Source organism: Cryptomeria japonica, chromosome 11 (genome assembly GCF_030272615.1).
Source record: "Cryptomeria japonica chromosome 11, Sugi_1.0, whole genome shotgun sequence".
NCBI lineage: Eukaryota > Viridiplantae > Streptophyta > Pinopsida > Cupressales > Cupressaceae > Cryptomeria > Cryptomeria japonica.
The window spans coordinates 597,581,476-597,595,775 of record NC_081415.1 but is presented as its reverse complement, the minus strand read 5'-3'; the positions used below and the strand labels follow the sequence as shown (position 1 = coordinate 597,595,775).

Sequence of the window (14,300 nt, the reverse complement as noted above, 5' to 3'; positions counted from 1 at the left end):
GATTGGTATTTTGGTTTGCTAATGGTTGTAGTTACAGATGTATATCCACTAGCTGGAAGTAGGCACACATGAAGGTCTGTCATGGGGCCATAGGAGATGGTCCAAGGGGCCTGAGAAGGAGGTCCAATGGGTTGCCAAAAGACCTAGGGAGAGAGGAAAAGAAAGGACTCGTAGGTGCAGCTTTGAGGGTGGACTTATGTTTGGAGAAACATTTTGAGGAGCAGCCATTATGATCTCCATTGATGGGAGGTTTGATTGAAGTAGAAGACAAAAAAAAAAGCAGCAAAGACATCAAGAGAATCCAAAGAGACAAAGAGAAACAAAGGGGCAATGTTGAAATAAAAAAATTGATGAACATTTTTGGTCTATTTTTCTTGCAGGTCTTATTCCTCATTTCCAAGAGACTCAGAAACTTTTGAAGGTCGGTAGTATGGTGCAAGAGCACCTAGGCACAAGAGTACTACCATGAGGTACATTTGCAATAAAGGAAAATTGGAAGACAATCAAGTCATTTTTGATATTGTTATAATGTTACTAAGGTCATTGAACCAACATATGTAAGGCTCTAAGGCCAATTTGCAAAAGTTGTCCACTAGAGGCCTAGATTGGTCAAAAGGTCAAAATCATATAAAAGGCCATGAGAAGGATAGCAAGTATGTAAAAGGTATTAAATAGGTCATTTGGATATATATTGAATGTTTTTATAAATCCACGAAGTCATTTGTGCAAAAGTGTAAAAGTTGTCAACCTGACAACAAAATGTTGTCAAACAAAGTTGCAAAAATGCAACAAAAGTTGAAAAAGGGGTTAAAAGTTGGTTATGAGAGGTAGTTGTAAGGTCAAAACTAACCAAGAGTCTATAAAAAGATATTGTATGGTCGTTCCAAATAAGAAAAGAAAGAAAGGGAATAAAGGAGAACATTTTGGATACATTTTGGTGCATTCTACTATTATTATTTTGATTGGCTTTCCAGTTTTTATGTTGGTTCCACGCCTTGTACGACCATGTATGGCCTAGAAACCTTTGTATATGTATAATTGATAGTTATATATGTTAATTACCTTTCTTTTCCTTTTGGTTTGGAGTTATTATGTTTAGAAATGAAGAAGATATGGAAGTTTTGGTGAAAGTTGTTAATTGCAAATTTGATACTTCCTGAGAATAATCACATTGTAGCGTATGGTATGAACTCATATGAGATTATTAAGACCTATAAATAGAATTATTGGAAAGATATGTGAATCCTCTTTCTTTTCCCTTTGGTTTGAGGCATTTCTGTTTTCATTTGTGGAAGTTATGAAGATTTTGGTGAAAACTGGTTTTAAACTATCTTAAATGGAGTTGCTGGAAAGGGTTTGTACTTATCTTGTGATTTCACCATTGGAAAAATTAATGACTTGAATATTATGAAAGTAGACTCAGAGGGATTTCATTTTAGAATGGTATTGTTTTAGTTTGGTTAAGTATTTTTTGTGAAATATGATGCCCCAGCAGGCAGCAAGCATACATTTTCCAAATTTATGATAGTCAAAATTGGTCTCAGTGCAGAGATGATAACGTTTTATTGCACCGTTGGATCTTTATGAATTTTGGATATGTTGTTTAAAATACAGTTATTCAGGGTCTAACCGAAGGGATTGAGTTATTGACATCTTTGAAAAAATTTATAGACCTCTGTGTAAAGGTCTATCCAAAGGGGCAGCAAGTTGGCAAGTTTGATACCTAGATTAAGTTTATGCTTTCTTGATTAATTGATTGTTGAAGAATGATGAAATATGCCTCTAATGAATTTTTATCATGATTAAAATATGGATGGATCACCATGATCCTAGAGTTTTGATTGGTTTTTCATGATGCTCTGCATCACTTCCACGTTTTGCGTACATGTCTACCAGGGAAGTTGCAAATACAAAAATAAATTCGCTATCCTTTATCCTATGATGTATGTCCATACTCTATTTCAAATCTCTTTAGCATAGGTAGGGAGGATGTTGTTGAAGGTTGTGAAGACAGGCTTCATACTTGCCAATTGCAATTGCTTGAACATTTCTAAAGCCTTCTCAACAAAGGCAATTTGTGCATATCCTACAATCATCGAATTTCATGAATGGACTATAGATGATGGATGGAAATAGGGCCAATAGAAGCATACATAAGGCCTTGTAGTTTTCCATTCCATGCTACTTGCAAATAAATTTCACGTGTGTAATCCTCTGTGATACCCCTTCTTTCCACATTTGACAATTTCATTCTTCTGTTTATAAAGAATCACACAATTTCATGGATTGTTACCATTTTCTGGTGAATTATAATATTGAAGTGTAAATAGAAGAGCTCAAAATGTAAACAGAAGAGCCCAATTAAAGAGAGTGGCGAGAAAAGAGATTTACAACGATGAACGACTGGACTAATGGACATTTTGACCAATTTTAAAGTTTTCCATTGCAGGTCAAAGGTTTGGATGTGCATGGATTTGTTATTCAATGGCTATCCAGTTCCCTATGGTAGAAAATGAGAATCCGCAAACAAAAAATAGGGAAAATCTTGAACCAGTTCCCTATGGCAGAAGACGAGAAATCAACGAATGAAAAACAGGGAAAATCCTACGGTCCAGATGGCTTCAATCATCTTGCAACTTTTGTAGAAAATTGTGAGCGATGGATGTCCAAAGTTAGCCGGTCCACTTCATATAATAATAGTTGTTTTAAAATTTATTTGATTGTATTTTTATTATATTGTATTTATCTAATTTTTAATTTATAAAAAAATAATTTAATATTTCTAATAGAATTCTTCATGTAAACTTAAGTATTAACAAATATTAATATTTATTTGTTAAGTGGTTATAATCAATGGTGAAAGATTCAATAAGAGAGGTTCATATTGAGAATGTTAATGGATTAAAGTATTCTTTGTATTGATTATTTATTTGCTTTGGATTTTATCTAAAAGTTATTTTATTCTTCAATGATATTATTTACATTATTGGATCTTTTTTTCAAGGATAAGAATACGAATACATGTAAAATAAAAATATAACAATATAATATTAATTACAATATTAATATAATAATTTAATTTAATATTAATTACAATATTATTATATAATATTTCTTTTATCAACAAAGATATTAATTTTGAGCTGCTTTATTTAGTTAAAAGTAGGCATATAAATTTTATTGAATTTACATTGTTTTTTTTGTCTTCATAATACTTTTCTTTGCTTTTTTTTTATATTTTATATGAGACTTTTAGTTTTATTATTAGTAATTCCAATATTTTTTTAAAAACTATTTGTAGCGTCCTAAAATTGCGACACTTGCAATTTCGACTGCATTTGGGTCTTCACGATGGCGGCGCAACGTTGAACCTGAATGGAGACCCTGAAACCTGTTTACGACACCAAAAACTGCATTTTTCCACACCCTGGCCTGATCCCTCCTTGCACCCTGCTATCCCGGGAGGTGGGACCATGGCGCCCAGCGCCCTGGTCCTTCAGGAATAGGGCGCCCAGCGCCCTGGTCCCTGGCCCTATTTTGGGCCCGGTCTCTTTTGGGCATTGGGTCTTTAAGTTTGCAAATTGGAAAATAATGTTTCCTGGTCGGCCTAAGGTCGGGAAAATCAGTCTATCAGCCCTAATTGACAAGTATATAAACTACTTTTCCTCTCCTAGAAAGAGAGGAAGACAGATGTGTGCAAAAGGCGGAAACGATATTCAAATATTCAAACATTCAAGCATTCCTTCAAGCAATTGAGCATTCTAAGTCTCCATTCAAGGCTAATGTTGCATTCAAGACAAGGATTCAACCATTGAAGAGGAGATCACATACAACATACTACATACTACATACATTACACCTTCGCATGTACGAATACAAACATTCTTACAACAAGGTATCAGTACTTGTTTACATTACAAACATTTACATTTACAGCATTCTCATTTCTTGGTTAATTCCAAAACTGGGGTTTGACCTAAAGGCAAACCCCTCATCCCTAACCCCCCAATCATCCTCTCTTTTCTGTGTGTAGGTTGCAGGTACGCGACCGTAATTGAAGATCTGGAATCCTTGTGCAGAGACGAACAGATCCCCCTTCGTTTTGCGGATTTTTCGGAGGACCGTGTGCATGCCGGGCGCCATCGTCCTGTCAACTTTCGCTCAAATTTGCAGAACAGCACCGTCTCGACATTTTACTACTAATTCTAGGTCTGCAGCTTCATCCCATATCCCTATCTCTGTTTATAAGCGAATCTTTCCTACTTTACATGCATTCCTAGTTCAATCTTTCTATCTACATTCTTTACAAAAGAGGGTATCCTTCATGTCAAAACCCTTGAAACTCATTTAGAATACAATCTTGCATTACGTGGGATTGGATCTTGTGGGTTTCAACCCCTCTTTTGAATGTAAAGTCCCTCCTAAGTGAAAACCATCAACCCTAGTGACTCTCCCTTCTCTCTCCTTGGAGTTGGGGAGGGGAGAACAACTAGGGTTCAATTTTTCCGCTTTACATTTTGGTGAACCCAACGTGAACATCCTCATTCTGATTATTCATGGTTAGATCTAAAAATTTTGCTCTCCTAATTATATTTCCATGTTTGATCTTTTGCAAATTTTAGAGGTTGATTGCATAAAAACCCTAAAATTTTCTTTTTAAGTAATTAAACTTGTGAAATGTTTAATTGTTAATGCTTGTTTCAGATCTACCCTTCTATTGCAAATTGTCAATTCATATTTGTGCTTTAATTCTGAAAATTAAGTGGTTAAATGTCAAAACCCTAATTTTTAAGACCTTCTTGATTCAACCTTTGACTGATAATTTCACTAATCAAAACACCTCCAAATCGGCTGTAACTTTGGATTCCGCAATAAAATCACAATATCTTTCATCCCTGAAAATTTGGAAAAAAGTTGCGAGGACCGTGTGCACCCCGAGCGCCATCGTCCCCGACATTTTTTCAAAATTTCGGGAGCTAGATCTTACTGTATTTTTCTGCTAAAATCCAGAATTTTGGTTGATTTTATCAATTTTAACACCTTCAAAATTAAAGTCAAAGTTGGTCTAGCGATTGCTTGGATTGAGGCTTCTAATCATTCAAAAATTGTTGAAATTGAAATTCATATCAAAATTGTGTTTCTTACAGTCCTAAATCTGAAAAGTGTGTTAGCATTCATTCGAAATTTCAGTGCTTTATTCAAATTTTTGCAGTTTGTGACTTTTGAAATTAAGTGTTTAATTGCAACAACCTTGATTTCCACTTTCAAAATCGAATTTTGCATGAAATCGAGTCAACTTTTAAATTTCGAAACTTGCATTGCTTTTAGTATTCCCTCTAAAATCATAAAATTCAAAATTTCAGTTTCCCTCTCTTTTTCAAAATTCAAAATTTGCATTTTTCAACAATCTTGGTAGGGTTCAATTTTGAGATTGCAACTTTAAATTTGGCCTATCTACAGATCATAAAATCACTCAATTTTTTCAGATTAGCTTTAAAATCATCATAACTTTCATCCCTGAAAATTTCGAAAAAAGTTGCGAGGACCGTGTGCACTCCGTTCGCCACGGTCTCGGACATTTTTTCTGAAATTTCGGGAGATTGTCCTGATTGCATTTAACAGCTTAAATCTAGGAGATTGGCTGATTTTATTGAAATTTGCTACCTCTAAAATTCAAAATCTTCTCTCTTTCTTTAGTGCATGAGTTTTACAACAATAAGCCCTACTTACACTATTCCCGTTAGACGAAGCCTTAGAATTAAGTCCTTCCAAGGTTTAATTACTGAGGAGATGGAACCTAATTTGAATGGCCTTTTTAACGAGGACATGGGTAATTCCTCTAATCCTCTTAATGATGAAGAAGCTCTCCATGAGGTTTCTGTAGAACAACTTTCAAAATTGGATAACCAATTTGATGATTTTCGACAATGGATGTCTCAAGAATACCCCGATAGTCAAGCTCTTTCATTAATTGAGGGTCTAAAACGTGTGGTTCAAAGTGATAAGAATGGAATTGATATTTTGCATGGTATTGCACACATTGTGGATTCGAATGTGATGCCGATGAAAATTTGTGCCGAAACCTTAGGTTATACACAACCTCCTACTCAAGTTAATCATTCTATTCCTTTGACAACTTCTATTGCTAGTATACCTACTTTTACATCAAACATAATGACTACTTCAATACAAGACATTCCACCTATGATCACCAGTCATGGGGGCTATCCCTCTTCTTCAATCAACCCTCTTCCTTCATTCAATCCGACTTCTTCATTCATTCCTTCAATGAGTGTTCCTATTATATCTCCACAAATGAACATGACACAAGGGGGCAATTCATTTAACCCTTCCATTCCTCCTTGTAGTGTTCCTCCTTTCCAATCATCTCCTATGACTACCTATCATAGTGTCCCACCACCTTACTCTCTACCTTCTTTCAATAACATAACACCTCCATCACAATCTAACACGTCTAATATGAACTCTTCGACTGAAGCGACCATTAACAATCTTGCACAAACTGTCTCTTCTTTACAGCAACAAATTGCCTCTATGAATCAATCTAAGTTTAGTGTGCCCACATTTGATGTTGCGAGCCCACTTTCTCTTGACATTGTTCGAGCTATCCCCCCTAAACATGTTGAAATTCTGCATTTAGAGCTTTATAATGGTAAGGGTGATCCTCTAACACATGTTAAGACCTTTCAAACAATATGTACTGATTTTGCTTATGACCAAAGGTTGCTTGCAAAACTGTTTACTAGAACATTAAGAGATAAAGCCCTACAATGGTATTGCTCGTTGCCTTCGTATTCTATTACTTCTTTTGAACAACTTGCAAATGCTTTTATTCAACAATTTCAAAACAATATAAGTCCTAAAGTTACTTTGATTGATTTAATGCATTGTAAACAAGGTGTTAAAGAAAAAGTAACTGATTTCATTGGTAGATATAAGCATTTGTATGCTCAAATTTCTTTTCCAGTACCTGACCATGATATTCAAAGAATCTTTATTTCTAATTTACAAAAAGATATTAGAGAAAAACTTATGTTTTCTGAGTTTAATTCTTTCCAACAGTTGTGCACAACTCTTCACAATTATCAACTGACTGTGAGTCAAATGGAACAAGCAAATCCTATGGCTCTGAGTGATAAGGGTGATAGTAGTCAACAACCATTTGGGAAGTTTAAACCGAATAGAGAGTCCATTAAATTCAATGAAAACATCATCAACAACAATGTGAATGCGGCATCAGGTGTGCCTCCTATTTCTAAGTTTTTCAAGAAAGAAAGAAAGTTCACTCCTTTGAATGAATCATTGCATAGTATTATGAATAAGTTATTGGAACAAAATGTGCTTACTCTTCCTCCTATAAGGCAAATAGATCCTGCAAAGATTAATTCACCCTATTTTGATAAAAAATCTTTTTGTCAATTTCATCGTCAACCTGGGCATGATACTGAAAAATGTTTTGCTTTAAAGGGTAAAATTCAAGATTTGATTGATAATAATACTATCTCTGTTTCTGGTGTGAATGATAAAGGCAACACATCTATAGCTCCTCCTAACCAAAATCTTTAGGTTTTTACTGATCCATTGCCTTCTCATACCTCTAATGCGATTGATACTAATGATTCCTCTGTCTCACCTGATGATCTTGTGTCCATGACTCCGAATGTGATTAACTTTGTAGAGCAGCAGAAAATCCCTAAAGAACTTTCCATCACCTTTGATTCTAGTGAAACTATCACGGCACCTGATGGTCCTTTATATATAGTTGCAAAAGTCAAAAATACACCTTGCCGTGGAGTGCTTATTGATCCTTCTTGTATGGTTAATATCATTACTAAAGAATTTCTTTTTACTTTGCAATTGAATCAAGTGATCTATGATGAAACAAATGTGGTTGTGAAATTATTTGATGCATTTTCTTCTCCTACAATTGGTTCTATTACATTACCTATTGAGGTCCATAACAAATCCCTTGATGTGGACTTTGCTATTATTCCATCATCCGAACAATTTCGTGTGAAGCTAGGCTATCCTTGGCTATCTTCCATGAAAGCTATTGCTTCTCCTATTCACAAGTGTTTGAAATTTCCCCATAATGGTGAAGTTGTTACTATCAATCATAGTCTCTTTAAACTAGCTGAAAGAACTTCTAGCGTTTCTATTGATTACTTTTGGCCTAAACAATTCCAATCTCTTCCTCCGCGAAGTGATCATCTTTTCAAATATTATCAAAAGTGGAAAAAAGATATGATCCTATCTCTAAGTGAACCTAGAACACCAAAACTTGATATTCCTATCATTCTTGAGAAGGAAGTTCTTCCTTTGAAAGATAAAACTAATGTCTTGCCTCAAGGAGATTCCGAACCCATCCCTATGAATGGGACCATGCCTATGTCTAATAAACTTCCTAAAAGTAGACCTATACCTCCTTGTCATGATGGACTTGGTCTCCTTCCTAAACCAAATATTCCTCCCTTATATGGAGCAGTTCCTCCTCCTTCCTCTTATGGAGAGAAGAGACCTTCCTCTTCTCCTATTGTTCAACCTAAGAGACCACAACCTAAACACCCAAGTGATAAGGATGAGAACATTCCTCCTCCTCAATCTTCTCAACTTCCTACTAAGACTAGATGAAATCGTTCTTCACGCGAACGCCGACAAAAGCGTCATCTTAGAGCTCAGGCAGTTGCTTCTCAAACTTGGCAATCCCCAAAAACACCTTCAGCCAATATTATTCCATTTTCTCCTCAGCCGACGATTGAGCCGAAATCTCCTAAACATAAGATGCATGATGGTCTTGATCCTGTGCGAGTTAAAGATCCTATTTTTATAAATCTTGATGATGATATAGATGAAAATTTTATTCATGATGAAAATGTTACTCTTGTTCATTCTGATAGTGAATATGAATATGTTGATGTTGATAACCATCTATCTAACGAATTTTCTAAAGCACTTATCCTAGCTCCTAGACAAGAACACCGTGGCTTGGGGTATGAACATAGCCCTTGTTTGGATCTTGTGATAGCTCCATCTTCTATGTTGGATGTTCCTCCTCTAGCGTGTTTCCTACCTTCCCGAAATATTGATCAGCAAGATCGGGGGGTAGATGACGTGCTAGACTAGTTCATTAGCATAGCAGACTCTCTCCTCCTCTCTTTTGTTACTTCTTCTATGTGTTACTCTCATTCTTCTATTTGTTGTCCTTGGTGTTGTCTACTTGAGGACGATGCAAAACATTGAGATCTCTTTTGGTCTCTCTCATGTTGACTCAAAAGACACATGTGTTCCCTTCTTCTAGGTGACCTTCCTTGATTGGGGAATGAAAAACAATTATGCATACATACATATGATATACATGAATTATCATACAGCATACTGACCCTGAGGAAAGCGAAGTCACCTTGTGCTTTGTGTTTTGTGTCTATTATCCTTGGGCTTATCTCACACTTGGGGGCTAAATCCTTGTGATAACGTGCTCCTTTCCTTTCTCATTTCTTATATGTATCACTACCTTAAAGCAATCACCCCCGGTGAGGCGTGTGCGATCACTTTAACATAGGGGGGCATACATCCCGTTCATATCTTTTCAAGATACTTGAAAATTTCTTGACAAATTTAGCTTTGCCTTGAAAATTTTTGATATCTTTCTTGCATGACTCATAGTGAGGGAACCTTACTACTAATAGTCATGGTTCTCCCTCATGATCTTCCCTTTTACTTTGTCAATCGAAGTCGTAAGATCCTTAGTCCACTGGGGGCTTGGTGTATCTTGCCTCCTTGACGTGGTGAAAGTTTTTCAATGTTGTTTCCTTGTACTTTACCGGAAGTATGAGCGTACGCTTATACTCCCGCTAAAGTGGGGGCTAAATGTAGCGTCCTAAAATTGTGACACTTGCAATTTCGACTGCATTTGGGTCTTCACGATGGCGGCGCAACGTTGAACCTGAATGGAGACCCTGAAACGTGTTTACGACACCAAAAACTGCATTTTTCCACACCCTGGCCTGATCCCTCCTTGCACCCTACTGTCCCGGGAGGTGGGACCATGGCGCCCAGCGCCCTGGTCCTTCAGGACTAGGGCACCCAGCGCCCTGGTCCCTGGCCCTATTTTGGGCCCGGTCTCTTTTGGGCATCGGGTCTTTAAGTTTGCAAATTGGAAATTAATGTTTCTTGGTCGGTCTAAGGTCGGGAAAATCAGTCTATCAGCCCTAATTGACAAGCATATAAACTACTTTTCCTCTCCTAGAAAGAGAGGAAGACAGATGTGTACAAAAGGCGGAAACAATATTCAAATATTCAAACATTCAAGCATTCAAGCATTCCTTCAAGCAATTGAGCATTCTAAGTCTCCATTCAAGGCTAAGTGTTGCATTCAAGACAAGGATTCAACCATTGAAGAGGAGATCACATACAACATACAACATACTACATACATTACACCTTCGCATGTAAGAATACAAACATTCTTACAACAAGGTATCAGTACTTGTTTACATTACAAACATTTACATTTACAGCATTCTCATTTCTTGGTTAATTCCAAAACCGGGGTTTGACCTAAAGGCAAACCCCTCATCCCTAACCCCCCAATCATCCTCTCTTTTCTGTGTGTAGGTTGCAGGTACGCGACCGTAATTGAAGATCTGGAATCCTTGTGCAGAGACGAACAGATCCCCCTTCGTTTCGCGGATTTTTCGGAGGACCGTGTGCACGCCGGGCGCCATCGTCCTGTCAACTTTCGCTCAAATTTGCAGAACAGCACCGTCTCGACATTTTACTACTAATTCTAGGTCCGCAGCTTCATCCCATATCCCTATCTCTGTTTATAAGCGAATCTTTCCTACTTTACATGCATTCCTAGTTCAATCTTTCTATCTACATTCTTTACAAAAGAGGGTATCCTTCATGTCAAAACCCTTGAAACTCATTTAGAATACAATCTTGCATTACGTGGGATTGGATCTTGTGGGTTTCAACCCCTCTTTTGAATGTAAAGTCCCTCCTAAGTGAAAACCATCAACCCTAGTGACTCTCCCTTCTCTCTCCTTGGAGTTGGGGAGGGGAGAACAACTAGGGTTCGATTTTTCCGCTTTACACTATTTACATCTAATTTTTATATTTGTATTTTGAATTTTTTCTTATTATTTAAAACATTCACAAAAAAACAAAATTCCAACTATTTAATTTACTTAAAATTTACTTTATTTTACTTTTGAACTATACTTTTTTTTTTAATAGATTAATAGTTGCATAGGGGCATCACCCTTGTATTAATCAAAATTGAGAAATACATATTTGGTTCAGAAAGAGCCATGGGGGGAAAGAGCCAGGAAGAAAAACCCCCACCATTGCTCCAACCGTAGAAGGGCTAGCCAGGCTGGCAAAGAATCTAAAAAGCTAGAAAAAACAACCGGAGGAGAACAAAAGCTGGTTAAAACCAAAAACCTACAATTATCTAAACAATGCAAGAAAATGAGATGTGGAAAACCAACGAGGGTTGTAGCACAGGGCCAAGGAGGACGATGCGTTCAGGATTATTCATTGTTTGAGTCTGGGTGCTCGTCATCAGGGGCAGGTGCAATAGCTACATCCAGAATAACCATAAAATCACTCCCACAAGTAGCATGAGCCAGTGATTCTACTTTTTCCCAGGGGTGGCAGACATCATCCGGAAACCATTCTTCGCCACGGCCAAGACCCCAAGATTTGCCTTCAACTATGTCATAGTTGGCCATAATGCCAATGTCTTCTCTACCTGAAAGACCTTCCTCCTGTATAAAGGTGCTCCTCCCGACAATCGTGAACACTGGTAGTATACTGGTAATCTTGCAGAGGAACTCAAGATTTCTGTTAATAATCAACTAGGAGGTCTCTAGGGCATTGAAGTCAAGAGAGTTTACAATCACCTTTTTCCACATCTCCACTCTATTTCCCAAGCTCATATAATAATTCTGGGGGAAGGGCAATCTGAGATTGCCGTCAACATTGTCCAACACTGCGTCAATTTCCCCAAGAAAGTGGTGCTCGAACACCATTTGGGTGATAAGATTCGCCCTTTGTTTGCTAATCCTCATATAGAGCAGCATAGGTAGGAAGAAGGTCGGGATGTCTGCATTGGCTCTGTATCTGTGTTATGCATTAAGGAATTCCTCCCCCAAAATTCTATTAACATAGTGCAAAATCAAAGGGTGGCTTGAGGAAAGAACCGATTGCAGATGCTTATCATAGATTTTGCCTAGGAATGCCATCTGACAACAAGTTGCCTCTAGCAAAATCGGTGTTTCCATTGTAAGGACAATAGAGCAAGAAAGAAGGAGAGCTTGATATGTTAAAAATATGCAGGTCATTCTTTATTTATCTTAGAAATCTCATAAAGGTTGAGGAGCTCGAGGACTTAGCTAATCGAGCCAAATTATTTCGCACAAACAAAGAACAACTCAAGCATGCCACCTTTAATCGTTATTAATTGCCTCTTTGATGTCATCCGATGACCAACTTTATGATATCTAACAATAATGATGAAAATTAGATTATCTTCTGACAACAACTCAACCAAAGTTGGAGTTAGTGGCCTCGGCAAGATCAAATTACTGAAACCATAAAGAATAATGGTAGGAGCCTAAGCAAGAGACCCGGTAAGAATATGTCTCCCGGTAAGTGCTACCACCGGTAGGGGCCAAAACATCGGGGAAACAAACATTTCGTGCTTAGAATAGGATCGGTTACATCACTTAAGCGTTATAAACCACCATAATCAAAATAAAGATGTGCCTCAATCTGAACAGGGTATCTAAGGAAAGAAATGATTGTTGCTTCTTATTAGAGATTTGCTAGATTATCATTCTGGTAGCATCTACAATAGGACTATAGTAACCTCGACGAGATCCTATACTGGAACATAGTAAGTACCAGTTGGGGAAAGGTACAATAAACCTATGTGAGCGACAGAATCACCAACCAGAAGAGACCGAGCAACCGAGATGGATACTCTTACCGATAGGAGCCCGAATACCACAATCAAGAGAGACCCATAACCAGTAAGAGTTCAACTCCCATTATAAATGATCAACCGGTAGGAACCAAGACATCAGGGGACCAAGTAGTTCATTCATCGGCCAAAGGATGCAGCCATTAAACCTAAAGATCGTTGTAAACAAATTTATCTATGCCCAAGATGAATACCCAAATCAAGGCCTCCATCTGCAATTGCCATCTTAGATAGTCTGTCTGCTTCCATATTTCCTTCTCTATAGATATGGCTAATCCGAAAACCTTCAAAGGTCTCAAGCAACCCCACTATAGGTCAAAGCCATAGGTTGAGCCGCCAACTGGGGGTATGGTTCCTATGAACATCATTGACAACATTTAATCAATCACCCTCCAAATGGATTCTTTTTATCCCCAACTCAGACCCTAACTGCAAACCTCTTAATACCGCTCAGAATTCAACCTCATTGTTAGTGGCCAAACCAATGTCTTCTAAAAATTCCTTAATATAGATGTCGTCAGAATCTCTAATAATACAACCAATATCACTCCGCCCTGGATTCCCTGCAGAGGCACCATCAAAGTTAATCTTATACCACCCTTGTTCTGGGACTACCCATTTAACATCCAACCTTGGATTAGCCGGTATTTCAGGATTGCCATTTCTGAAAAGCGAGGGGATGATCAAATTTGGGAATGCTAGCTTTAGCTTCCAATCCCAATCAGTATATAGATTCTTTTTCAGCGATTTGGACTTGGCTGATTCATTCAGGAGCTCAACCAAGTGATTCTCTATTTTCCCACCGAGGGCTAATTGGCCCATTTCTTTATCCTAGAAAATTCTTCGGTTCCTTTCTTTCCAAATTTCCCAAATCATCAATGAGGGTAGGATAATAAATAAGTCCCCAAATAACGCCTTGTATTTTGATTTAGGCCATAGTAAAAAACAATCATCCAAACCTTTTGGAAAAGGGCATACCAGATTTAGCTTCCTCATAAAATGCCACCAATAGTTGCTGGAGAATTTGTCATGAAGCAAAAGGTGGTCAATTTTTTCCTCTTGATTCTGACATAATACACATCTACTGGGTCCATTAATACCCAGTTGAAGGAGTCTTTCACTGGTTAGAATTTTCTTCTGAAAAGCGATCCAAGCAAAGGAGCCTGCTTTAGGAAGATGTTTGTGCCAGAATAGATTAACCGGCCAATCCTTCTTGTCAACTGCAGCTTCTTTCAATTTATAGCCAAAACAGACCTTATACTTACCATCAAAGGAGCCACACCATCTAATG

General features: G+C 37.4%; 1 protein-coding gene across 1 annotated transcript; it reads right to left on the bottom strand.

Annotated features, from left to right (window-relative positions):
* Positions 1-13,459: 13,459 nt before the first annotated feature.
* LOC131860357 (uncharacterized) lies at positions 13,460-13,831 on the bottom strand. The gene has a single exon (XM_059214754.1). It carries the CDS (start codon positions 13,829-13,831, stop codon positions 13,460-13,462), a length of 372 nt encoding a protein of 123 aa, XP_059070737.1.
* Positions 13,832-14,300: the final 469 nt, after the last annotated feature.